The sequence below is a fragment of the Cardiocondyla obscurior genome, linkage group LG03, assembly GCF_019399895.1.
Source record: "Cardiocondyla obscurior isolate alpha-2009 linkage group LG03, Cobs3.1, whole genome shotgun sequence".
Classification (NCBI taxonomy): Eukaryota; Metazoa; Arthropoda; class Insecta; order Hymenoptera; family Formicidae; genus Cardiocondyla; species Cardiocondyla obscurior.
This window is the reverse complement of record NC_091866.1, coordinates 8788195-8815811: the sequence shown is the minus strand read 5'-3', so window position 1 is coordinate 8815811 and position 27617 is coordinate 8788195. Positions and strand designations below refer to the sequence as shown.

General features: G+C 36.2%; 2 protein-coding genes across 3 annotated transcripts in view; both read right to left on the bottom strand.

The window, feature by feature from the left end:
- Window positions 1-20262, bottom strand: part of Calx (sodium/calcium exchanger Calx) — a 38253-nt gene extending 17991 nt beyond the window's left edge. Inside the window, exons 1-3 of one of the 2 annotated variants that reach the window (XM_070675063.1) lie at window positions 17986-20262; window positions 15977-16249; window positions 6478-6569 (exon numbers count right to left, since the gene is read on the bottom strand). In XM_070675063.1, the coding sequence (XP_070531164.1) occupies window positions 6478-6569; window positions 15977-16249; window positions 17986-19337 (1717 nt within the window). In that variant the 5' untranslated portion in view covers window positions 19338-20262. The remainder of the gene's footprint in view (window positions 1-6477; window positions 6570-15976; window positions 16250-17985) is intronic. The other variant, XM_070675062.1, reaches the window with a different exon arrangement.
- A 1904-nt stretch (window positions 20263-22166) lies between these two features.
- On the bottom strand, window positions 22167-27459 carry LOC139101311 (protein artichoke). Its single transcript, XM_070654343.1, has 4 exons — window positions 27333-27459; window positions 25859-27223; window positions 23509-24260; window positions 22167-23318 (listed from the first exon to the last, which is right to left on the bottom strand). The coding sequence occupies exons 1-4, from the start codon at window positions 27333-27335 to the stop codon at window positions 22517-22519; spliced, it is 2922 nt and encodes a 973-aa protein (XP_070510444.1). The 5' UTR covers window positions 27336-27459; the 3' UTR covers window positions 22167-22516.
- Window positions 27460-27617: the final 158 nt, after the last annotated feature.

The window sequence follows — 27617 nt, the reverse complement described above, 5'->3', positions numbered from 1 at the left end:
AGCAAAATCACGCGTGTCCATATTTAATGGTCGCCTTGAATTGTCGTTTGCGAAAACCACTCCTGACGTAGAAGTTACAAAGTTATGGAATAATACCGCGGTAAAAACTAAGTGTCCCGTTTGCATTCAATCACGCGTGTTAAAGGGAGCAAGAGAGCATAATGCCGGCGGATATACTTGGCTGCAATACCATGGGAATTGCAATTGTTGTACGTACAAACAAGAAACTGGTAGCACGGCGAATAGTTAGAAGGAGAAAATAGCGATAGGCAGAGCTTTAAATTCGAATGATTAATACGGAGAGGGAAAAAGAAAAAGAAAAAAAAAAATACGATCACTTGGTCACCTTAACACAGGATATCCTGTGCCATAAAATGCAGCACGTTGTACAATAAATGGACTTCGGAAAATAAATGAAATTGCAACGCGGGCCGAGCGAGACGTGAGCTCTGCTCGTATATTATTGGAAATGTAATAATGGGGTCGTCCGTAAGTTCGTTGCTTCTCCGCTCTTATTAGGAACGCAATAATGACCGTGTAACATGTGGAAATATATTTGGAAAAGTAGCAAAAGTAATACAATCGAGGATAACGAGATTAAAGCTACATCTGTACAGATGGAGAGAAACAAAGAGGATAGTGAAATTAATTAATTGTTATCAATTAATTTTTTTTTTTTATTTTATTATTTAATTTTATTATGTTAATTTTTTTTTTTCTTTTGTTGCTGATTATAAAAGGGGATAAGTTAATCCCCGGTTAAATTGTTGCCCGGGAACGAAGCAACGAAAATCGGACAAGTTGCATTTGCATACGTAATAATTGAGACGAATCGTATGAACGGCAAAACGAAATTGTCGAATTAGCTAATCCCCGCCTCTCGTTGTTTCCCGACATACATCTTTTCGCGTCGAACACACGTTACGTCCGGTTACACAATTCTGAACGTCGCACAGTCTGTGATTGACGTCAGACTGTATTTAAAGTTCTATAGAGTCAACGTAGAGCTAGATCAGTCACGCGATATTCGTCGTGGACTTTTCCTGACTCATACCGGCCGCAAGAGACCGCGGATCTCGTTACAGTGTCCAAGTTTTCTTTCGCCTCTTCCACTGTTCAACGTCACTTACTCGCCGCCCATATTCAGCATTACCAGTCGGAATTTTTGCCGACCAACATATGTATCGCAAATAATCCGATTGGGACGTCAGGGAATATCAAACTCACGAGCACGAAACTCACGCGTGCCTCACGGTCGAGTGATAAAGTATAAAATGTGAAAGGCCAGGATACTTTGCGTATCGCTAAAATATTTAAATTGCTTTCACACAATATGTTTTTTGCTTCTTCAAATTTCAATTATTCTTAAATTAATCCATTTAACAAGCAAGTTGGTATGGTTTTCATTTATGAAGGAAGCGCAACAAAAATTTAATAAAGCTAAATAATTTAATAAAGTTTTACATGCCGAACAATATCGTTCTAGCATTCCGAAAGGTATTCAATAAATTGCGAGGGACTGAAAAATTCAGCTGCGCGTAAAAGTGACCGTTGAAAGCTCGCAGCCGGGGAAGAAAATGAAAGCCTCGTTCTTGTAGCTTGCGAATCAAAATCCTTGCATTACCTCGCGTGAAATTGCACATGAATATGGGCATTAGTCGAAGCGGTGTAATCCGTGTCCTACACCGCCGTAATCCGTATCATCTCAGCCTGCACCGAGAACTGAATCGCGCAGATTTCATAAATCGGGTTGGACCGACGTGCTGAACGAGTCAGTTTCAAAGGTATACTTTATCCCTCCGAATTACTTTCCGATGAACGTTCACAAATTGCGAGCGCGTTACTTTAAATACGCGTTTAATCAGCGAAAAAAAAAAACCCGCATCGAATTTAACGTGAAGACGGAAGTTTTTTTTTTTTTTTTTAATAATTTCAAGGTTTAAAAATGGTCTCGAGTGACCAATGCTTCATTTCGGGCTTAAAAGAGCCGCATAAAAGATTTTTCAGATATAATTTATCGCCTGTCGCTTATTTGCGCGGCGTGGCAACTCGCGCCGAGGTGCATTCGCTTGCTTAGTTTATATCTTCGAGAAGACTAAGCAGACAGAGTCGGTGGTTGGTGAACTTCGTCAGTCTGGTTTATAATTGGTGTCAGACGGTATTTACCGTTTTGTAACTCGCGTTACGCGTGACGCTACGGAGAGATAATTTTAAATTTTCAGCGACGAGGCGCGCTACTGCGCCGATGCGGTGCAGCTGCACGTGCCAAACGTATTAGCATTATTTTACGCTTTGCGGCTTGGAAATGTCGAACGCTTGTAATTAGGGTATAATATAATATAGGCCGCTGTACAATATTGTATTTACACGGGATATACGACCGCGCTTGTGTTCAATGCTACATTAATATTAATACATTCATATAGATATTAATATTGCCGCTTGATATGCGCCTTGTTTTAGTTATAAAAGACGCGTTATAACGTATTTTTATATTATTAATTAGTATAATATTTCAAATTATCGATTTTAAGTGCGCATTAAATAAATACGCTTGAAGTAAATATATGTGACATATAATAACCACTCGTAGTTGCATTTAATGTAATTTTAACTTCTTTCTTTTTTATATTAATTTTTAACGCTCGTCAAGAATTAATTATTCACAGACGTAAACATAATTTTGCACGGAGAGAATTGTAACAGACACGTGCTCTTCCCGTCTGACCACGATCCTTGAACCGGTGCAGAAATAAGTGCATACGTGTAGGCACGCGGCTAATAATAGTACAAGCTAATACGCGATAGTAATGCAGATCATCCGGTTGTACTTCGCGACTTTTCCCCATTTATTTATTAATTCAATCGCATAATATTTGCCAGCTTGTCAAACAGCTTATTTTCGCGGGAACCAAGTGATTCTAAGCACGACTGTTTGACGCAGAGCTTCGCGAATAAATATGATAACATTATTGCGTTATAAAAACGCGGTGTTCAAATTGCGGTAAGAGATCTCGAAAAATAGATTCCTTTAAATTAATTGGGACGCATTGCCGCATATGCAGCGCAATCCGAGAGGCATTATCTTGAATTGTTCTTATTAACGTTAAAAGATCGAAGTTTTGGAACTATTATAAAAATTTTTATTACGTAATTCGCAAACGGATAATTAGTATATTTCGTATGCCCGATATGTCTTCGCTAATGACGATTAGTTTACTACTGGTGGATAATCGTTATCGGTATCGCAAACACTTAAGAAGTGTCGATTCGTTACTACTACTCGAGTAGCGCGAACATCTTTAGATATGCATCGATCCGGGAGACACCAACACGATTTTGGCAAGCCCCGCTGATATTTATAGATAGATACGCGAAAATTTAGTATCTCCAAGCGAGAGAAGCATAGACTTCTCGAAGCGCATTTAAAGGGTACGATGTTGCTGAATGTTTTAAAAACGTGTCCTTTTATCGTATGAGTTATTAAGTATAATATTACAATTATTAATTTTACGCATTTAAACTATTAATTAAATAATTCAATAAATTCGATAAAAAATTATATTAATACTAAAAAAAAAAAAAACCCAAATAATTAAAAGTTAAAAAGAATCTTTGAAAACGTTTGTTAAATTAATATTCTTGCGTCCTTACATAAAAAAAAAAAATTATTTAATGTTCGTAATGCGGCTATTATATATTTTAATTGCGATACGTTATAAGCGTATTGTTTTAGAAATGGTTCGAGTGGCGGTTCTCGTGCATAGAAAGCAGGTGAACATGACATTTGGATCTCGCTTGACGTGAAAAGTTGAAAATCCCCGTGGTACCGAACAATCATAGACCTCGTTTCGTATTGAAGGCAACCGGGCGACCGAGCTGTGCAAACCCACCTCTCAGAGGTAACGCCTCACTTTGCATGGAAAATTGCGAATCTATCTGAACCTGTATAATTGATTAACCATGCAATTTACATGTGATTCCGAGATAGGTCCGCAACTTGCCACGGGGAAATGTCTAAAGAAATGTATTATTCGAGAGATCGCTTTCAAGGCGGGAGTGTCCCAATTTCGTATAGGCGGGAAATCGTAGCGAGCTGGTAAACCTCATTTTCATTTTTATAGCTGTTGCCGAGGTGTTTTCGGTAGAATGATTATAAGCCTTTTCGTTAAGAGCCCCGCTGAGTTATGAGTCTTTAAAGTTTGAGCACTAGCATTAGCGCGTTACCCGAGGTACCGTGATATTAGAGTCTCCGCTCAACGAGATGGATTGCGGAAGCGTAGGTATACGGTCACGTCGCTCACGCATGCACCTGGCGCAGGGCACTCTAACATCTTTTGACATTTCCTTAACAAAAACACCGAAGAATCTCCAACGTTCTGCGAAAAGAGCTTAGAAATATGATACTTTGCGCGAACTTCATTTAAGAACGAAGAAATAATTTATTTTTTTTTCCCTTTTTTTTTAATCGTTATTTCTACAGTAATTCTGCTACATTTCGATTTCGTAATTTACAATTGATAGCAAAGTACGACGTAAGCGACGGGGAATAATATAATTCATTCGCCTAGCGCTTTTCCTAAAAATAAGCTACGCTCAGCCTGGCGGAAAAGAAGCGGCAAGAAAATCCTTAGCTTCATAATTCCAGTGCATTCCATATATGTTTTTGCATATGTATGAGCATCATTGTATTGCCCGTTGCACGTGTTCTCGCGATCTTGTAGTATGCAAATCGTGAGTTATGCGTGAACGCGAGCGTCGAAATAAAATCGGACAACGGCTTTTATTTGCCGGGGAGAAACGACAGCGAGATTAAAAGTGTCGCTTTTGTGCTGATGCATCGAGTTAGAGTAGAAAAAAAAAGAACGTAAAATAAGACATAAAAAGTGTTTTGTGAGAATAGCGGAATGTTTTATGCGATGCTGACATCTGAATAGATTCAATGTAGGCACATCTTTAATTTTTTATATTTAATATCTCAGGAAATTTCGTTTTCTTTTTCTTTTTTTTAAATCTTTTTCGCTCAGCTATCTATAAGTATTTATATTTATTAACTAAATTAAATGCGATTAGTATAAAAGATATAATTCAATGTTTCAAGTCTTGGTCGCAAATAAATCATATGGATTAGTACGGAATTGTTAGTAAAAATAGTATTTAAAAAATATCTGAGCATTATGTGCACCCTCGTCAATCAAACGCTCAAGTTTTAAGAACAAATAACAAGAAAAACCGACCATCTTTGCCTTATTAATTTAATTTACTTAATTTCTTTTAGCAAAATAAGCAATCTATTTTTAAAAAAACTTTCTATTCTACTAGTTATTATAAAGGAAGTCTTATATTATAATAAAGCTAGTAACATTATAGGGGGGAGGGAGGAGGGTGCTACAGCGAATATTGGCTGTCCTAAGCCCGTATTTCAAAGAAGAAACATGTTAATTTACCATGTTGCCTTGTTATAAAATTTCGGAAGGTATCACGAATTAATTCAAAAAGTAAAAAATCCATCTGTTATTAAGATGTGTGTACACACTACTGTGATAATTAATCAATCAGCGCAAGACTAATTGATGCGCAGATAAAAGAGTTTGGACAAGCGCAAAGTGTCCGTTTATTTAAGACTTACGTTCGATTACGACGGATCCAGGTAGAGAACCAGCGCGTGACACATGCATGGAGAGACACGTGGAAATAAATTTTCATAAAAAATAAGTCGTCAGCTTCTTTTTTTTTTTTATCGTGAATATCGGTTTAATTAATCGCGATTAATCTTAATAGCGCCGCCAATTGTCACGCTCGCACCTCTATTGATCGGCATTAATTTTTTTTTCTCTGCACATTAAGATATGTCAAAATTCACGTTTTTGTCCCCGACAAGTAATGATTGCCGAGATATACATAGATGAGTTTCTTCGCGTGTTTTTACTCTTACGTTTAAACTTTTCCCATCACATTCATCCTCGTCAAGAGGTTGAAAAGCCTTCCGCCAAAGTTCATATCAGCAAAAATTGCGTCAGATCGAATGAAAGGAATAGCGTAAGCAAGTGACGGCGCTATCGAAATCGAATACCGAAAGTTTGAGAACCGAGACTTTGCTTCTCATTTTGTTCATATAGATAGAAAAGAATATGCGTTGTAAGTATGTGTATTGAGTTTTCTCACGAGTATACAAAAAAAGCTCCTTATAGAAGAATAAAATCGGCGTTACACTATCTTTTAACGTGTCACTTTTATTTTGAAATTTATATAAAAAAAATCAACGTAATTGTTTATACATTAAAATAATGTATCTGCGTGCTCTGCCCATTATTTTTATCTCGTTACTTTCGACGACTTTAGTTTTTTAATTTCTTTTAAGGAGCTTTTTTTATTTCAATTAAATTCTTAATTCTACGTATAAAATGGAAGAAAAAAAAAAATTGTAACGATTTTTAAGTATAATAAGGAAAATTGCGAATTAAAAAACTTAATCACCTCCTTGCAGCAACGGCTCGCCCAGTTCGACATAGAAAAGGGCATCCTTCTCGTAGGAATCCTCCTCGATGATTTCCAGGTTAAGAATTTTTCTGAAACAAATAGGTTCAAATGCTTAATTGTTAAAAATATAAAAATTAGCAAATTTTCGTCTCTTCTCGCCCAATTATTTTGTCGAAATTAAATACAAAGGAAAGAGTAAAAGGTTTTGCTGTCGCAACTGCGCCTTCCTGAAATAAACTGACAAAGCTGGCAATTTTGCAACTATAATTAAATAATTAAAGGCCTGTTAGAGTGTTTGGAATCAAACTCGCAAAGTGATAGAACGTTTCTGGCATTCAAACAATTTTCATTTGTTACTCTAAATACCACCGTGTTACATAAATTTATAAGGTTATTAATTAATAGGACAATGATACGGGATTCTCTCTCTCTCTTTCTTTCTTTCTTTTTTTTTTTTTAATTTTACTGTTATTAAACATTTTCGTTTATTTATAACGTCAAATGTTCTAGCGCAGGAAATTAAACCTTCTGTATCAGATTTAATCCTCGTAATTACGTAATTCATTGGAGACGTTAAAAGACGTTAAGCGATATTAAACGCGAACTGTCCCGTACTGTTTCGAACAGTACGAACAGTAGGACAATACCGCGGAAATCGATTTATTACTTTAGATAATTAAGTATCGGACAACTGTACAACTTGCAAACGTACATTAGCGTCAGCGGGCGTAATTGAAGACTTCTTCTGGGAAGCGTACTATTTTCTACATTGTCTCTGGCATAGTCTCGACGGGGTGGCCATCAATTTTCATTGAAAGCGGAAATACCTTTTGGTGCGCGAGGCACTCGTAGTTGGATAGGTTCAATTAAAATTCCTCCGGACGTGGAAGAGATAAACAATGTAGGATCTAGCAAATAATTATAATTTCATAATGCAGAACAAAATTGCTGAACAAATCGATGTATTTTCTTCGTAAATTAAGTATTATATTATTAACTACAAATTAACTATTAATATCTGTCTTTTCTTTTTTTTTTATTTCTTTTTTATTGTGCAAGTGTAATAAAAATCACGGGCGGTATAAATTTGTTAACTTGAAATTATCGGTTTAACCTTAATATCGCACTATTTCTGAATATTATAAGACATTATGAGGCTATGATAAGATTTAGTACGTCAGGAATATTTGTTGCCTAGTCGCTATAAGATCGATCTAAGAAGGCGCGATAAAATTGAATAATTTGCTGTTCGAGTCAAAATAGTTTCGTCGCGAGTACGGCGAACCTTTTCCTTAAATGATTCCTTTAGGAAATAGCGCATATGAGAAATTAGCTGAGATATCAGTTATGTTCAGCATGTGTCGAGCTTTCATAATACGTAGTCGGGCAGTAATATGAAACTATACAAGTGCAACGGAACGAAAGCTCGTTAAGGCGGAGAACTTCATTTAGCAGCGTTATAATTAAACCAACTAATGCTTGTTATCTTGACAGTGAAGCACCGCCGCACGCTAGACTTAATCCACGTTCATTTATACCGTGCATGCAACTATCCCTTTCGCTTTAATGCGAATCTGTTTCAATGTGACGCTCTTGAGCGTGACAATCAGAGTCTCCCGAGGGAATTGTGAATTGTAGCTTTGTGCGTTTCAGCTTTTTAAAAGATCGCGCATTCGGTTTTTTGAATATTGAATCTTAATTTGGAAGTATCCGTTGCCGATGTTTAGCAGCTTCAATGGGAAAGATTTTGTTTTACGTCACGTTAACAATGCGAATCTGTCGTGTACGAGTACATTGTTTTACCCGACACGAACGAATTATATCAATTATTTTTGACGAGAGAAACGCTGGACGTGACTCGTTAATCCTGCCCGAATCCATGCAGAGTGACGACGAGTTTGTACTTAATTGGGAGTTAACTGACTACAAATAACCGCGGAAAAGCAAGGTAATGCTTTTAATAGTCCGAGATATCCTCTAACGCGATTAACCGACCCTTTATGTTGAAGGTCTTAAGGTCTCGAGGCAAATTGTATTACATCATGTAACTTGCTCGCGCGTCTTACTCTAATGAGTTCTCTCGCTTTAAGAAGCCTAGAAAAAAGAAAATACTTGTTTGAAAAAAAAAAAACAGTCAAAATATTAAATAACAAATTAAATTTCTTAATATATCGACATTTATTATAAACGAAAAAAAATATTTTACAATAAATATACTTGCAAAACGTCGGCTGTTATATGAGAAATATTTTCACCGTGCGGAAAAATTGTTTTTTGATTTTTTATTTCTGTTTGAGATAATTTACATCTGTTGTCTCTGAAAACATTTCCCGCGAATGTGTTTTAGAGAGTGAGCAAATATTTCGGTGCCTTCGCGTGTGCGAAATAAAATGCCGTTCTTGCATGAGATGCGAATCAAGTCGGTCATGCGAGCGGAAGGGGGAGGCAAAAGGGGTTTTCACCCTTGCCAAAGAAAAGAGTGGTCGAGCTAATTATAAATATAATCGTGTCAATCTTATTTGCTAGAAATTTCCCTAGATATATCAGAAAGCTTTAGCAAAGGCTAAACTTTTCTCCTGGTGAATGCCTCGCCGTCTGCGAAGAGAAAACTACTTTGATCAGGACGGGACGGGGGTGAGTTAGGCGTGTGTTGCTCTTTGAAACGTCAAGAGAATCCTCTCAAAATCCCCAAAAAGTCGCGGATGCGATTTCCTTTTGAAACTGTGTCACCTTTGTTTTCTTGAGCCTCCGGTGGCCGCGCCGGGACGACGTCATCCCGTATATTCTTTCTTTGATAGAGGATCCCTAGCAAGTGCCGCAGTTACACTTCCCTGTAACAATGGATTCAATAACTTCTTCCCCGCGGCTTCTCGAATAAGGAATAAAAGTGCTTTCTGTAACATCCCGCCCGCTGTTCCCTTTCAACTGCCGAAAGGAGGTTCCCCAGCTGACTTTATTTATATTGCGCAGGATCCGTAGGGCTACTTTTTATAAAGCGTCTCTTGCTACAAATTTTTCGGCTTTTAGCAGCCTGCTTTTCAATATTTCTTGATGCTTTTTCTGATGCTTTCTTTCTTCCTGGCAATTATTTTATAAACCCATTTTGCGGCGCCCATTTATTTAAGATAAATATATTTAGGGAAAATGACCAGCGATCTTTTTTCATTTTGTTAAGGATTAAATTACCGAATCGTTTGATTTTACGCACGTTTAAAATTTATTTTTATTCCGTGGACCAAGTCGACGACTCTGATAATTAAGCGAATAGATTTCAATCAGGTCATTTATTTACTTATTATTGTTTAAGACCAACCGAGCGTTACGTTTTTAATCTCGCTACACTGAACGCGACATATTTAATTATATTCAATACCGGTCGCATTTATATAAAAAGTTTTTATCCAACGTTTCGACACGGGGACGCATTTGAACGTTGATTACGCAAAAATGTCCGAAATTTTCGAATTTGATAGTGGCTAAATTGTCGCGCTAAAGCGCGGCGATTTTTGTCTACCGCGCGTATGCATAATATATCGCAGAATATGCGAGAGATCGGTGAAGCTGATTTGCATGAATTTAAATAACATCGGTGAGTTAAATAACCGACAGCTATTCCTGGCGACCGACTGGCACTTCCGTCGTAAGTTAAATTAATTAGTGCCCACGTGGCGGCCGTAGTGACAGACCAGATTAAATTAACTCTCGAGTTTCAAAAATGACACCGAGAGCGCGATGATAACGCGCTTTATCGAGGGCAGATAAGCAGTTTCCATATAGTTGAGACACCGTGGATGAGAGCCGGCGGGAGAAGGTCCGACTATAAATAGCGTTGGAATATCCATTTAAGCCTGTACGCACTGCACGTTGAATCGATCGACCTCCACCCGTTACAACGAGGTCTTACGTTATCGTTTGATAAACAGTGATCTCTTTCCCCGTAGGAGAAAAATTTACTCGTTCGCAGCTTCCGCCGTCGCGACTGTCTATCGACACTCGGTCGAATTCGAGCCTGCACGGGCGCGCCCAAGTTTCCGAAGTCTTCTCGACCTTCGAATAGATTGTGTAACAGACACACCAGCGCAAGTATGCCGGCAGTGCCTTCTTGATCTCGTTAAAGAAATCGGTCAGTCTATTTTTCATCCGGAATTCTAGAATATACAGGTAAATACGGTAGTCACGGAGGGAATAAAGCAGTCGAATCGCTCCTTCTGCTCGTCTTATTTCTTCGAAGCTCGCATGCCATCCGAATCTCGGTGATATCGAAGAGTTGATATCCGGCAATATTTCTCTGCGAATTCCTGGCAGTAAGAAGATTTGCTGAAAATTGTGTGTCGCTGAGTGCCCCCGAGTATTTGTGACTATTTTTCGAAGCAGAAGATTTGCTTTTCTGGAAATAAAAAAGGAAAAGGGCGAAACACAGAGCGGGAGCGAAGTTAATAACTCGATTTACGTAAATACGCGCGTCGCGCTGTAAGGAATTAATTTGAAGGGAGACCCTAAATTTCATTTTGCTAATTAATATCTTTCAACGCGTAACACGGTACTGCCAAATGTAGTTTAGTAACTATGTAACGTTGTAATTCATAACAAGTTTTTAATTTCTCTTTATCAAAGATTGTGCAAATTCACGCGCGCTGTGTAAAATAAATTTTGTTGAATTAATGGGGAAAATTTTGAACGCTCGCGGATTGCAAATAACTGCGCAGCTTCGTTGTAAATTTGTCAAAAGGGCCAAATTGCAAACTACAATTAAAGTTAGATTCGATCGCGTTTAATCGCATTGCAATTATTTTCAGCACCGAGCGCACAATTGCATAATATTTTTCTTTTTCCTTTAACGGAGAATTTTTTGGAGATTACTCCTCTGAATTCGCGTACGAAGTACAGCGAAAGAAAGCTGCGCGCGTTCAAATATTGTTAAATTCCAGAACGCTTAAATATACCGGTGCTGTGTTTGCTCGAATGGTACGTATTGCCTTGGCAATCAAAGCAATTCTCTCCTAAACGGGAGTACACTTCCGTATTTATTCATGCTCTGCAGCTCTCAGCGCGTAATATATTGTGTAAACATTTATTCCCACCTTTCAATCATATTCGCTTCGCGTCATTCTTATATCACCCTAGTGCATTTTAACACATTAATTAATTAAAAAAAAAAAAGTCCCAAAGTCATAGCGTAATATTAATCAAAAGTTAGCGGAGAAACAAAACGTCATAAAAAACTTCCGTAAAGATATAATTGTATAGACAATGGTCGAACTCACGTTGCATAATCTTGCGTCAAGAGAACGCGCAACTGCCGGCAATGTTGAAAATCGATACCTTAAAAAAGACACGACATACTTAACAAAAATCGTTTGACTTAATCAATTCTATCGTCTCTTCAAGTCTGTCTAGTTCGCTGCTCTCTGAAATTCCATACAGAAAAGTGAATCGCGCATAAGTCAGGTTTTTGACACGAACAAATGGAGCAAGTTATTAAATAAAAAAAAAAAAAAAGAAAGAAAGAAAAGAAAACTAATTTGCCTCGAGCTGTACTTTGTTTGACGAAATAAAGAGAGCGGAGCATAAAATTCGACATCGCGAACGCGAAATGTCGCACGAATCCATAAATGAGCCAATGACGAGGCGGGAAGCCCTTGGAACGCACTATATACTGCATCCTTGTATTCTTCACGATCAAATTGCACTATCGACTGCACAGCAAACTCGGTTGTTTCAGCAATTAAACGACGTTGTCCCTTCGTTATAAATGTAAAGATATAAAAAATGAAAATTATACCTTTTGAAAACATTGTCGTTCGAATTAATACGAGATTAAGCAACGATTATGATCGATCATTTGTATTAAAGCGGGAATTGAAGGCAGAAATGAAATGACAGACTTGGCAAAACAGTGGCTAATGGAATGGCGAAGTTAAAATCACATTTGTGAGGTTTTCAAACCCGTCAAAATCCACGTAGACCTGATAATGGATGCCTTTCTGCTCCTCGTATAGCGCGAGTAAATATTATCGTCTTAATATAATAAAAACAATTAGGAGCATGCATCCACGTATGGACCTGGCCATCCCGCTTGAGCACTTTGCACCTTTTCATTCATCTTCGGCAAAATAACGAGAAATGTTATTTTATTTAAAGGCACAAATATTACAAAGAGCAAAAACTTTTCGGTCCCGCCGACGCCTTTCGAGATTTTACGAGCTCTTTGAAAAATGGAACCTACTTTTATTATCGCATTGCTGTGACTAAGGTCAAGATAAACCCGATGATCCATAAAAATATGACCTTTATGTAAAATGTCGGGTAAAACGCCGGAAACATATAAAAGATATAACGTGAACGATAACGCCGAGAGACGAATAAGAGTTTAAGTTGAAAAAAAAAAATTCTCATAGCAACGCTCATTAATTTCAATATATTTTTCCACGCGATACACGAACGATTCTTGAATTTTCTTAAAATTTTCTAACGTTATAGCGTATATGCGGCTCCGGCACGTTCTCGTACATCTTTCACGATCGGTGAATTTCGTTCCAAATGATGGCAACGATATTTTATCGTGTTAATTCTTATGCCGGGGAGAAACGAGGTAAAGACATAGGAAAAATACGTCTAATAGGGTCATAAAGGTAAAATTGCACGTTTCGTGCAAACACGAATTACCTAGTGACCTCAATACGCGCACTTTTCACGCGCGTTCTTAGTAAGCATGGAACAGGTATTATCAGTCAAGTGCTCGACTTAATTTTTTAAGCGCTAAGCCATTTTATAGATTATTTATAATATATATAAAAAATATTTATTACGGAAAAAGAATCGGCTTTGAACTAAAAAAAAAAAATTTTTTTAATTATTTTCTTAAGCAATAAAATTATATATATTTATATATTACATTGCCATAAGGAATTCATGTTTAGCGATAGAATTTCGGCACAAGTCGACGTAGTCGTCGTCAATTTTCCCTGGAAATTCTCAGATGCCCTTTAGAAAAAGTCCCACCCTCGGCGAACACTTTTATATTTAACAATTTAATTTTAGCCACGCACCCTCTACCCCCTCTGGATCAATAAACTTAACTTTTCTCAGGTGAATCGTATTTTCTTCATCTTCAAATTCAATTTAAGGTAATCTTATTTTTACACGAATAACCACGAATATAATCGGCGAATTTATCATTCTTAAAGCTGAAGGTTTACGTTGGATATTAATATTAAGATTGAAACTTGCTAAGATTGATTGTGCAATAAAAAAAAACCCCCCCACAAAATGTAAATGCCGGTAATTTATTATACGTATAATTTTCGTAAGAAATTTTACTCGGATAAGCTTATTATATAAATTTTTAGTCGCGTATTATTTCAATTCTAAAACATTCAAATATTTTTGTAAATTGTCAAATTCTTACTTACTTCTCTCTATTCATTTTTATAATCGAGATCTTAAAATGCATATTAAAACTCCAATGCTTTTTTATAAAAATAAATAACAACCCTAATACTTTCCAATGGCAAAATATTATCTCGTCTGTAGATCACTTTAAAAGACAATGTAACATCTCACGAATGTTAAATATTCTTCAGCCAGATCGCGTACTAAAATAAAAAGTTTATGGAAGATTTATTTTCAAGCTTGTAACAGTTTTGAAAGAAAATTTGTTCCATGTTTTTATTTATTTATTAATTTTTTTTCTGCGCTCTTATTGATCCTACTTTTCAACTTTATGTTCTCTAAAAAATAGATTTAATATTTTTAATGTTAAAGCAAGGCACACTCTACTTTATGACCTAAATCCAGGCAAATCCTCAATTTGAATGTATTCAGGGATCTCTAAAATAATCTCCATCGTAAAGTACTGCGAGACGACGAACAATTGCGAGAAATTAAAGAGTTGTATACGTATTAGAAGCAAGTATTATAATTTAACGAAGAGAATTTAAAATAAAGAGAATTTCTGCGCGGTACTCCCAGTTATACATTTAATTTTAGATATGCAAAATTTTAATGGCATTTATTTGAAAAATAAAACAAACCAACAAAGATATTATTCGATAAATACGATAATGTATATTGTCAACTGCATTATGCATTTTCGCGCCGATAAAAAAAATTAAATTAACTAACGTATCGGAATATGTCATACAACAAACATAATATACATTATAATTTTAAATCATCAACATTAAATTATTATAATTAATATTTTAATTAAACATAAGAAGTATATTTAAACGTGCGTGATAAAATAGATGAATACAATTATTAATATAAACGAGGAATACATTTCAATGTCTGGCATCTTTAAATCCTTTTAATTAACAATACGTCGGAAAAAAAAGAATTCAAAATGGGACGTTTATAAAATTAAATTAAACCGGTTAATAAATAAAATATTATATATGTGAATTACGTCAACAAACGAGAAAGTATGTTGTAAAATATTTCTTAGTAAAAGTTGAAATTATCGATAGGCTTCGTATTTCGTCAAATGAAATTTCAATTATGCCGCGAGTATTAGGGCTGGCGTTCTAATTATCCTGCGAGTTGCTAATTACTGATAAAGCTGCGATAGAAATGTATTGTGCAAGTTACAGCATCATCGCACAGTATCCCATGTAGTACAGTTAATTGCAGCAGACAAGCGATCTGCATTCTATCGAACGCTAGGGTGGGAAATTTCGGTACGTCTATACTCATCTATAATATAACAGCGTTTCAATTTGCATTAGAATTTAAATTACCAATCGTCTATGAATTGATGCATCAATTAATACATGAATATCTTGGCAAATTATTTAACGATATTTTGTTCCGTATATTCTCCAAATTAAGTGTGCTAGTCATCAAAACGAGTAAGACTCGTTAGATAAAATTGATTAAACAATATATAATATATTATAAGGCTTGTAAAATTTACATTGTTCTTTGCATATTTACATTTAATTCAATTTCATCCACTGCAGCCAATTATTACCGTTTTTAAAACGTCATCGCGTAAATTTTTGCAAATAATTCATACTGCCAATTTGCATAGCGAACTGACAATCTAATTATACGGCGCAAGTTTCTAATTACCGATTGTATCGCCATAGCGATCGATCCTTACATTATGCTCAACCATCGCGGTTAACACGCGTCTCCAGTAAACCGATACCAATCATAATCTACGAAACGCGCGTTGTTACCTTTTCCAGAAAGAAAAATACGTATTGTTGATTTTAAACGTGCAAACGATTAATTAACTTTCTATAAAAATTAAGCGTTGAACGTCACTTTGAGACTTCCCGGGCGTCTTTTTACTTCCCTCAAAGGTGGAATCTTTCTTTCTTTGATTATTAAAGAAATAAGATTGCCAATAAGCCCGTGGATTAAATAATTCCAAAGACAATGGGTGGAAAGTAATAAAATTGCGTGGACTCAACTAGAGAGAGAAGGTCTCGGCTTAACAATTAATTTGATTCGATTAATATCTTCATTTAAATCGACGTGTACTCACTCGGTCTGATTATCCTCGAAAGTCAAGCTGCCCTCGGTATGCATGTACTGCTTGCCGGGTTTCGCGGTACCTTCCACCGTACGATAGGGTATCATAACGCGACCTCGGGCCCCGCTATAGCGTACCACCCGCAGAGGATACTGACCCACGCTCTCCACCAGCTCCACATCTCTTTCGGGAAACCCAAAAATACCGCTGTGATCGTCATCCAGGATCATCACCGTTGCTAGGCTCGGCGAAACGAGCATCGCCGGCTGCGACACGTTACTGAGCCTAAAAGCCAAACAGCAAAAAGTACCGACATTAATACGCGATGTCGAAACCTAAACGGAAACAGTTTAAAATTATTTTTATCACCCTTGCTAGATTGGGGCAATAATGTTAAAAACTACCGCTGAATAGTTTTTTTTTTTTTTTTTTTTTAATAGCCACCACGTTCAACGTTATTTATTCGTCAATTTTGCAACTAGTACGAACACCTTCCGTATTTTTTTTTCGAATCGACATTCGACAACGCAATTTTCAACTTGTGGGTTCGTTACTTTCTATCTAAAAATATCATATAGAATACTTTAATCAAGTTCGCAGACGAGCTCTATAATTTCGACGTTGAGCACGTCTTTCATGGGAGAATTTGTTCAGGATTTTATTTTTATCCAGTACCCTTTGATATCAATTCCTGAGATATAATTTCCGATATATTTCTGTTACTTTTTTTTTTTTACCATCATATACATTTTTATTCTCTTTTTCTCACTCTCTCTCTCTTTCTCTCTTGCTTTCTCTTTATAATATACAATAATATATATGATTTTTATTATCGACTTTACGATATCATTTCGCACTGAATCACATTAATTTTTTGCCTATAAAATTCTTAATTATTCTTAATTTAATTATCACCTCTTGTCCCATTTTTTCTTTTAATATAAACATGAAAATTAAATGTAAATAATCCGATATAAAATCTCTTCATGCAATATAATATTAGAGACATCATTTCATTATCTTTCGTTATTACGATAATTTCGTACGTATAAAGTAGGAAGTTAATTACGACAAACTAAACAGTTTTCGATTTCTTTTAAAACACGATAGACATTATTAAATAATGGCAATTTTCTCTTCGCGACCTATATCGCTAACGATCGGCAAAACTTTTCATTGCTGTAATTGACACAGAACTGTGTAATTGCGGATTAACTTTGTATATTATTTTTTTTTTCCCTGATTTTTTCCCTACCGAATTATCAAGTGCATTTATCAGCACACGTTTTACTTATAGATTTAATTGCGTGTGCACACGTGGTTTTCGCGCGGCCCCGCATCGATGCAATCTCACATGCGAATGTAATATCGTGAGTAACAGAAATAATCGGGTCATCTGGCCATATCGACACGAACCTGCAATTCCTAATTGCAACGTGAAATAAAAGAAACCATTCGTTCTAGTTGCATATTTTTCTTTGCATTTAAAGGATACATAATATATATACATATATATATTTTTCAAGAAATGACACAAACCACTTTTTTACTTGGTCAACCAACAGTAGCTTGCCTATCGATTAAATTAGTAGAAATTTTTTTTTTATTTAAAATTAATTGAACGATGGCTTTTTCGTAATTAATCAATAACCTACGATTTGAGATTATAACAAGCTGCAGCTTTTTAATATAATTTAAGAATGATGACTCATTTGAAAAATGATTGAAATAATTGCTCTTAACTAGCTCGATAATTACATTGGATGTCTCGTCATGTTAATGGCACGCTCTTAAAAGAATGAATTACAGGTCAAGAATCTCAGTATAAAAGAATACAGACATACGTTATCTTACGATTTATACGCTTTATAAGGCACGTAAATTTTTTATAATAATAAAAAAAAAAAAAAGAGTTAGAACTTTTGATTAAAGTCACGATTAAAGCTGTTGAAACGTTTAATTAAAAAATTGTCTCGAGCTTGGAAGAAGATGTAAGAATTTACTGTCGTCGATTTACTGACCTGACATAAAAGTGTTCGTCCTCCTCGAATAATTCGTCGTCGATGACCGACAACTTGATAGTCTTCATAGTCTCACCGGGTTCAAAAGTCAGAGTGCCCTTGGCACTCACGTAATCAGATCCCGCCTCGGCGGAGCCATCTTCCGTGCAATAATCCACAGTACATGGTCTGCTGAGATCACCCCCAGCCCTGGAAACGCCCACCTCGAAGGTTCCAACGTTCTCCATCACGGTGTAATGACCGGGTTCGAAAAATACTCTCATGGCGTTAACGTGCTCGATATCGACGCTCTCCGCTTCGGCTTTCTGCAGCTCGGCCTTGACCTCGCTGAGGTCGCTCTGCGCTCGCTCGCTGATCTTCCTGCTAAGGTTGCCCGCGCCTACCATCTTCCTCGTAGCCTGGACTCTGTAAAAGGCCCTGCTCTTCGGGCCCTTACCCAGCACTTCTTCGTGGGCCATGACTTCCAGCTGTTCCAGGGGCAAAGTCGGGTGCTTTTTGCGTAATTCTTTCAAAGTGTTAATGTAATCTCGACGCGTCTGCTCGAACTCTTTCGCCTCCGGAGAATCGGCGTCGGCTAGGCGGTCGACTGTACCGTGGATACCGTCTTGCTGAGGCTTGATTTCCAGCTCCACCCCTATGTCGGAATCTCCGGACTCCGCCTGCACAATTACACCCCGCTTGTTCATTCGGTAGCCCTTGTGGAGATATTTGTAAATCAGCAGCCGTCGGTCGGCCACGTACGCCGTCAATACCGTCGCGGGGAAGAAAGAGAACGTCAGAATACCCTCCCAGACCTCGAGCACGCCGGGGCTGGAAACCGCCAGGATAACGTAGAGCCATACGTAGGCGAAGATGCTCCAGGTCGCGGTGACGAAGAATACGCGGAGATGTTTTATCTTACGGGTCTCGCCGTTGGGAATCACGAACACGCAGAGAGAGATGATAACAAAGAGATTGTAGGCGGCGGAGCCGACGATCGTGCCCGGGCCCAGCTCGCCCGCGTTGAAGTTCTTCGCCCATATTTCGATGATAGACAGCAGGATCTCGGGTGCACTGCTACCAAGCGCCATTAAGGTCAGATTCGCTACGGTTTCGTTCCACACTCGCACGATTATGATCTGCGGCTCTCTACCGTGTCGGCGCACCACCAGCTCTTTTTCCTTCGACGTAATTACCTCGATGGCAGCCATAAAACGGTCGCTGATAATCGAAACGCCGATGAACAGATATAGCAGGAGAAAGAAATACACCAGGCCCCGGAATATAATGTCGATTAGATGCAGATTATCCTCCGGACGCCAGAGCGGGATCACCAGGCCTGGCTCGCATCGCACTGTGTAGTTTCCAGACATATTGCCCGCCGGGGTTTCTGCGTCGAAGATCTTGCGACCAAAACTTTGCCGCTCACCAGTTTATTTCGCTCGGGACTATTCGCCTCCTCATTCAGACTGAGACAAACGATTTTCCCGCGGCGTTGATCGTGACTCGCGACTTCTTCCCGGGTAGTGTGAAAAATTATTTTTTATTTTATTTTATTTTATTTTTATTTTTTCTTTTTTTTTTTCTCAGAACGAAAAAACGAGAGGCAAAAAGTTTTCTTTTCTATTTCTTTTACTTCTTTTTAAGAAAAAATGAAATAATCGATGAAGGATTTAAAGATTGTTTCCTTTTTATCTGTTACCCCAGCATCTTTTTATTACACGAATTAGTAAACCGATATTCACGTCTGACGGCGAAAACGTAAACGAATCCAGTCTCCCGCGCGCGATAGAGAGGCGTGTTTATTTTTGCTGAAAGGGCGATGACGTTTCGGAAGTTCCCCCGCGGGCAGCGACGATTATACCGTGCTCGAATTTGGTGCTGACTGCGAGCTGAGCTCTCCCCCGTTTTCTTACCGGCTGGAGTTTCGCGTTTCAATCAAAGTCTGCGCCGTTGTTTTCCCCATCTTGAAACTGAACTTGGAGTATTTTCGCCTTGTGTATCTCACCGTACGCCGCCCGGTTCTTCTGCACTCCACTCGCGCACTCCCGCCCTGCTAACACCCTTTCGCTTACACCCGCTTTTGCCGCCACTCCGCCAGTGGAACGAGCTGGAATCGCGCGGACGGCACTGGGTGGGAAGGTGTATCGGCGTCGGGGGATCGGCTACCGATGGAACTCACCGATATTACCGCGGCAGCGAACTCCCATCACGAAGCGGACCCTCTGACATGACGAGGTAAGAGAACCGCACCGGGCCGCGCTCGAACGAACACTGAAAGAGGCGAGAGAGAAAGAGAGGAGGCTAGAGCGCTAGAGGATAAGAGGAGAGAGCCGGCCGGACCGAGAGGGGAGTGGGGTCTCGAGCTAGCCAGACGTAGCCACCCCATCTCTTTGCCCTCCTCCTCCGCCCTTTAGCCTCCTCTCATCCCGTCCTCGTCAGCTGCAGTGCGCCGGCGGTACTTCCGTCCTGCTCTTCCCTATCGCGCCGACCGTATCGCCGACCTTGTCTCCTCGGCAATGCCTCCGTCCTCGTCAGCTTCGCAGCATCGGCATGCTTCTCTTCTTGTCAACCTTGCGACGGTCCTCCTTCACCCCCCTGCCCCTTTTCCCCCCCTCCCCGCCCCACTGTGGCCGATACCGACGATTCTCCTATCCTCGTCTACTCCACCACCACCGCCACCAGCACCACCACCCTCGTCGCATATTTCCATCCTCACCCGCTTCGTCACGCGAGCCTTTCACCCTCTTCGTCGGGTTTCGCCGACAATGCTACTACGAACTTGGCCAGGCGGTATCTACGTTTTCATCGTTCTCGCGAAGAAACGCCGCCGCTTTTCGCGCATCTCTCCGGCTACGCTTTACGCAACAGCGTCTCGTATTCATTCGCAGGTTACAACCGGGATATATATATCTTTCTCGAGATCTATCTGTCCCTCTCTATCAACCCCCTACTTACCTCCGTATAATTTTTTTTTTTTACGTACCGTATTTATATTCTTGTCTTCGTCGCGCTTTAACACCCTATCTACATCTCTCCTCTCTCTTTCTCACGTTCTACATCAGGGGTGGCTACTTTGTAGCGGTGCTTTTCTCCCATAATACTGATAACGTAATGAAGATGAATGTCTCTTAAATTTTAATTTGACCATAAGGACTTATACCACCTTAATTATTAGTATTTTTAATTTATTTTAAAAGCGCATATTTTTTTATTAGCAATTCTGGATTTTCTACATATTTTAAAAATAATTTATCTAATCTATACTTCTCTTTTTCTTATGTATGTAAGTTTAATTTCCTTTGATATTATTCTCAGGATTGGGCGAATCTCATAAATAATTTAATTTTAATTACGGATTGTTCTAAATGAATCCATTCAAATTGCCTTCCTTCTTCTAAAGTCGTTACCTTCATCGTTTGTAGAATCTTTTTATTCCACTCTCAAACTCTATCCGGGCATTTGTTCATCTTACTCACGTTTCTCTCTCTCGTTATGGCTTGCATTCTCTACCCTTTATTCTCATCCTTTGAATTCGGAATGCAGAACGGCAATTTAACACGCCTAGAATCAAATTTTCGGCAGGAATATTTAATTTCGGCAGGAATAAAATAGATTAATTAATATTTAGAATAAAATTGAGAAAGCTCGCGCTTATAAATATTTGTAAAAATTGCGTTAATTATTTTTAAACTAATCTGACTATTTAGTCTAATTCTGATACATTGTAGAAGTCTGTATTAAAATTAAGAAGTTAAAGTTAAATCTACGTTCTTTGATTGAAAATCAGATTCAATCTCACCCTCCGGCGAACGTTTCTATGTGCGCTATTGCTTTAAACTCGATCCTTGTCACATTGGTGTCTATCCTCTTCCCGTTCTCGTTGCACCGCACCCTCTTCTCATACCTCGGTTCCCGCTAAGCGATTGCGCATGTTCACCACCCGTAGGGTGCGCGGTGCGCGAGCGACACCCCGAAAGGGGTAGAAGCTCACCTTGGTATCTTGCATCTAGCTAGTACTGGTTGATTCCAAATCAAGTATAATAGCGAATTTACACGGAACGTAATGAATTATTTCAGTGCTTAATAGAAATTTTTTTTAATAATTTCTTTATTAAATTTCGCAAATTAAGCATTCAATAAATGTAATTTATTTTATTAGCAATGGAATGTAAGATGTATAAGAATATTTATACAAGCGCTCACTATTTGGTAATACAAGTAAGTTTATTACGAAAAGCGTATTTAAAACAGAAACATAAGCAGAATACAAATAATTACGCATGGCTTAATAATTATTCTAATTTTCTTTTTTTTTTTTATACTGAGACTTTATATTGTTAATGTACTCGTTATAAATTTCAAACATTTAAAGCATTATTTATTAAAAAATACAAAATACAAAGAAAAAGTCTACTAAAAAAATTCGATTAATTAAAAACAGAAAACCTATTTTCAACTATGACAAAAAATGACTTATTATAATTTGATTTTATTTCTTAAACTAAATATCTATTTTATTCTACGTCTTTTATATAAAATCAAGAACTTACTATTGATCATTGTAATCATAACTATTATTTGCGTTATTACTATTTTCATCATTGTCTTCGTCATTGTCGCACGAACACTCTGCGCATTTATTTTCCACAAATACATTCCTCAAATGTACTTTTAAATGTTTTGAAAGTAAGTGGAAAGATCCAGCCGACAATGTCGGCATAGGGTTCTCGTCAAGATAAACATTTTTCATCGTTTTAATGTTAATCAGCGATACACTGTCCAAATCGGTGAAACTATTTCGTTCAAGGTGTAGATCCTGGATGGATCCGGATAACGGATGCAACCAATACGTTGGTAACTGCCTCAGTCGATTTCCGGAAAGGTCTAGATATTGCAAGTTATGGAGTCCGAAGAAAGCTTCATTTTCAACGGTGGTTATAATGTTATTTGACAAATATAATTCCTGCAAGTTCATCTGGTAAAGGCAAAATGCATTGGAAGAAATTGCGCCAATATGATTTCCAGACAAATCCAAAATTTTTAAATTGTATATTGAGCATATATTCGGTATAGCACTAAGTTTATTGTTAGCTAAAGAAAGCTTTTGTATTCTTCTCGTTGTATTAAAGGTGCCTTGATGTATATTGGTGATCTTGTTATTTGAGAGATCCAACTCTAACAAATAATGTGTATCGTGAAAAGCGTTTTCTGATATTTCTGATATCTGATTGTTGGATAAAGACAGAATTGTCAAGAGTTCTGCATTTTTCAAATAAATGGATTCATCTTCGCAATTCTCGTAGCATAATTTGGTAATGTTGTTTTCGTTCATTATAAGTTCTTGTAGATGCCTAAAATTACATAAATAGACAAAATTAAAAGAAGAAAATTAATTGCGTTGACAACAAGTAATTATTATTAATATCCACGTTGCAAATCACAGAAAAATAGTTAATTGAAATCATTCAAGGTTTATTAAATTTTTTTTTAATAAGCATAAATTGAATTGAATAAAAAATAATATTATTTAAAAATTTATACCTTAGTTTGCCTTGTTGAATTCCAGTGATGAAGTTCTTATTGAGATGAAGGTGAGTCAACGTTGTCGGAATATTGTCAAAAACAATTTCACTAGAATCAATGCTATTGTTGTTAATATATAAGTGAGTCAATTTCGGCGTTGCCGTAAAATAAGGCACTAGAAAGTTATTCAACTGGCTATTGCTTAGATGCAGATATTTCAAATTCGGAAAAACTTCATAATCGTTCATGATGTTTTGTGTAGAAGTACGAAAATCTCGGTTGTTGTTAATAATCAACTCCTCCAGCTTGACGTTTCCGTTCATCATCAATAGCTTTGCCTTTGGAATATTATTCCCAGTAAGATCAAGATATTTCAGGTTTTGTGTATTGCGGAAAGCGAATGGCGAAATTTCGCTTATGTTATTATTGTCGAGACTAAGTTTAATGATATCATGGCTCTTTATAAAGTCTTGACCAATTTTTTGAAGACCGACGTTAGAAAATTTAAAAATATGACCATGAGGGTTACATTCTATAAAATTATATTCTGTAGTTGTAGTAATCTGTCGAGGTATAAAAATTGGTGGCTCTTTCTTTGTCGAAGGAGGTTCTGGTTGTACTATTGGATTTTCTACTTTTTCAGATTTTGATTGAATTGAGTTAAATGGCTTAAAATCGGGTTTTCTTTTTTCATCTTTTGCATATTCAGTTTTTACTTGAAGCACGATAGTTAAAACGAAGAAAATCGTTAATTTATGGCCTGCCGTCATCTAAAAAGAAAATATATAATTAGCGAAAGTACTATAGTTAAAATATATAACAATAAAAGTAAAAACCACTATCTAATTTAACATATTTTTATAGAATAAAATAAAAAATAAAATTAGATTGATAACAGTAAAATAAAAAAAAAGAAAGAGTGGATTCAAATGTACAGTAATAAATGTAATTAAGCAACGTAATAATGAAAGAAACAAAAAAATTAAAAAAAAAAATTTTTAAGAATACAATAAATTACAAAGATAAATGCTTGCCATTTTAAACAGATCTTTCTTTACGTAAAAGAACGCACAAAAATTGAAAATAAATTAAATTAAAATTAATAATATAGATAACACATATGAACGTGTTATAACGTCTGTAGAAGAACAGTTTACTTTAAATAACAGTTTAAAAATATATAAAAATAAAATAATAATAATTTTACAATAAATTTTAATATTTTAAACAATTTAAGGTACTTACGTTGCTGTTGCACAATTTTTTTTCAAGTTGTTAAACGCCTCTTATATACGTTTCACTCGCAGATTAATTCGCTTAAGCAGTCCAACACCTTTTGTCGCTGGCAAGCAAAAAATATCTTCTTATATACCGAGAATGGTCTTATGGGGTATGCCTTCAAGCAGTATCAGTGCTGTCTTTGTATCTCGATGAACCCAACAGTCAGAAAGAACGAATTTACATTGCAAAGCTTACCTACTTAATTTATAGAAATTAATTATTTAAAATACATAGGTGTAAATAGAGGTAAAAAAAAATATATATATTTTTCTAAAATATTTAAAGTGAATGAAGTTTATATAATTTATACTTCTATGTGAATATTTCTTTTGCCAGTTTGATGGGTTAAAAATCATATTTATACTTTCCTGAACTAGTGTGGTCTCTGAAAGCGTATCTTGTGTCGTACCGGGGATGATTTCTCGTGAACTTCGTGCATTCTTGCGGCTAATCTTACGCAATTATCGCACTGTCTATCATTAACATTTAAAAATGTATATATCATCTGAATCGTCTGGAGCCGGACGAAAGGAATTCTCGGAAATGCAGATCCGATAAGTAACTGTTAACGTTACAGTAATAGTATTTTATTAATTAATGTCGTCTTTTGTATATGAATCTTGAACATTTTCGGTGGAGAAGTTTATTTAAAATCAAGCTACTTATAATTCTTTTTTTATTAGTGACACTATTAAATAATATTGTATAAAATTTATTTATACGCAACTTTCCTTAAACAGACTAGCTTCTAGAAGTTAAAACGAGGTTTTATTTTTAGTTAAATTTCAGCAGCACACTCAGCAGGTAGCAAAGTACGGTTAGTATCAGGTATCCACCTGATACGCAGACATTTTTTCATCGCGCATCTTACTGTGTCGTAGATATAAAATATTATTTCAAATAAATAGACATGTTAAATATCAAATTGTTTTTTTTTACGGTTTATCATTATAACATACAATTAATGAATTATAATTATTAAAATACGTTAGCAATACATTCGTTTGCGTACAAAAAATTATTATCGCCGTCACAACATAATGATCGCAACGACATGATTAATTAATTAAATGTAATTTGATTATGCTAAATATACCGTAATGAAATTTGGCAATGGTTCTAATTCTAGAGTTGTTACTTTACTAAAATTATTATTCATAACAAGTAAATGCTGGAGATTACTGATAGAATATATTCCTATATCAGAAATAGTTGGAAATTTATTTGATTGTACATTTAAATATTGCAGCTTTTTTAACGGGAACGCCCAGTCAGGAAATAAATGAGTCAATTGATTGTATGATAAATCCAAACATTCTAATTGATCTAGCCCTTCGAATGTTGCCGTTTCAATATTATTAATTTCATTTCCCTTTAATGATAGTTTTTTTAAAAATCTTAAATACTTAAAAGAGTCTGGTTCAAAAAACCTAATCTTATTGTAGCTCATCGATAATTCATTCAGCCATTGCATATCATGTAAAGTAAAAAAATATGAAAACTTATTGTAATCTAATAATAAAACTCGCAAAGTACGAAACACATCGTAATTCATAACGAATTCTTTTTCATGGAGATTATTTTTCGATAAGTCTAATTGTCTTAAGTACGGAGTATTAAGATATATTTTATGAAGATTCTTACAGTTAGACAATGACAAAATTTCTAATTTCGCTGACGTTACATTGAAATATTTTAAAGGATTCCCATCCAAGTATAATTCTGTTAATTCTGCAGTGGTCGGTAAATTTAATTCATTGAAATAGTTGTTCTCAAAATGGACAACGCGCAATGACGTTGGTATTTTTTTAAAAAAGTTTGGATCTAATATTAATCCGTTTATATTTGCTAAATCTAACCGCAGTAATTGCGGAAAAGACAAATTGAAGTTCCATAAGAGCGTAGCAATATCGTTTCCACTTAAATCGAGAAACTTCAAATTTGGTAAATGCATTTTTGCACTATCAAATATCATACGCGTATACTTATCATCTGCATTGTTGTCGAAAACGTCGACATCCGGTATTAAATTATTAACTTTTGACATATTTTGATTGCTTAAATCTAATACTTGAAGGTTTTCATGTTTAAGTTCATTACTTTCGTAAAGAATAATATCATTACGAGACAAATTGAGGTAAGATAAATACGGCAAGTGCTTCAAAATATCGTGAGGGATTTTTTCCAAAAAATTATCGTGTAACGAAAAATGTTTTATCGCATTACTTTCAATTGTATTGAGTGGAATTGATTTTAAATTCCACTTGTTTAAATTTAAAAACTCGTATACATTTTTATTTAATAGTTCAATATCATTTATTTTTTGTAATTTAATAATATTTTTTCTTAGAATTTCTGGCGAATCAATTGATATTGTTTTATAATTGGCTGTTTGTGTGAAGCCATACTTTCCAAAAGAAAGCATTAATAAAATTAAACACGTTATTTTTATCTGAAAAACAATGAAAAAAACGTAACGTTACACAAAGTTAATGAATATTACAATAATTAAAAGAAGAAACTACATTTAATAATTTAAAAGTATTGAAAAAGTAACATACCATATTGTAACAGTCAGATTAAACAGTAATAATTTTTTAATAGTTTCGTTACTAATGCCTCACTGTGACTCTCTTAACGAATACTGCGCTTTCGGACGTGCAGTTTCTATTTATACCATTACGTAATTATTAAAAATAACAGTTTTCTATCTTCTGTATTTCCGGTCCGGATGTTTCAAGCGGGATAAACTTAAATTTATCGAAAACGATATGTTCGAATAGCTAACGAACGCATTTATTTATCAAATATAAAAAACTTATCAAACTGTTTATAGTATTTATACA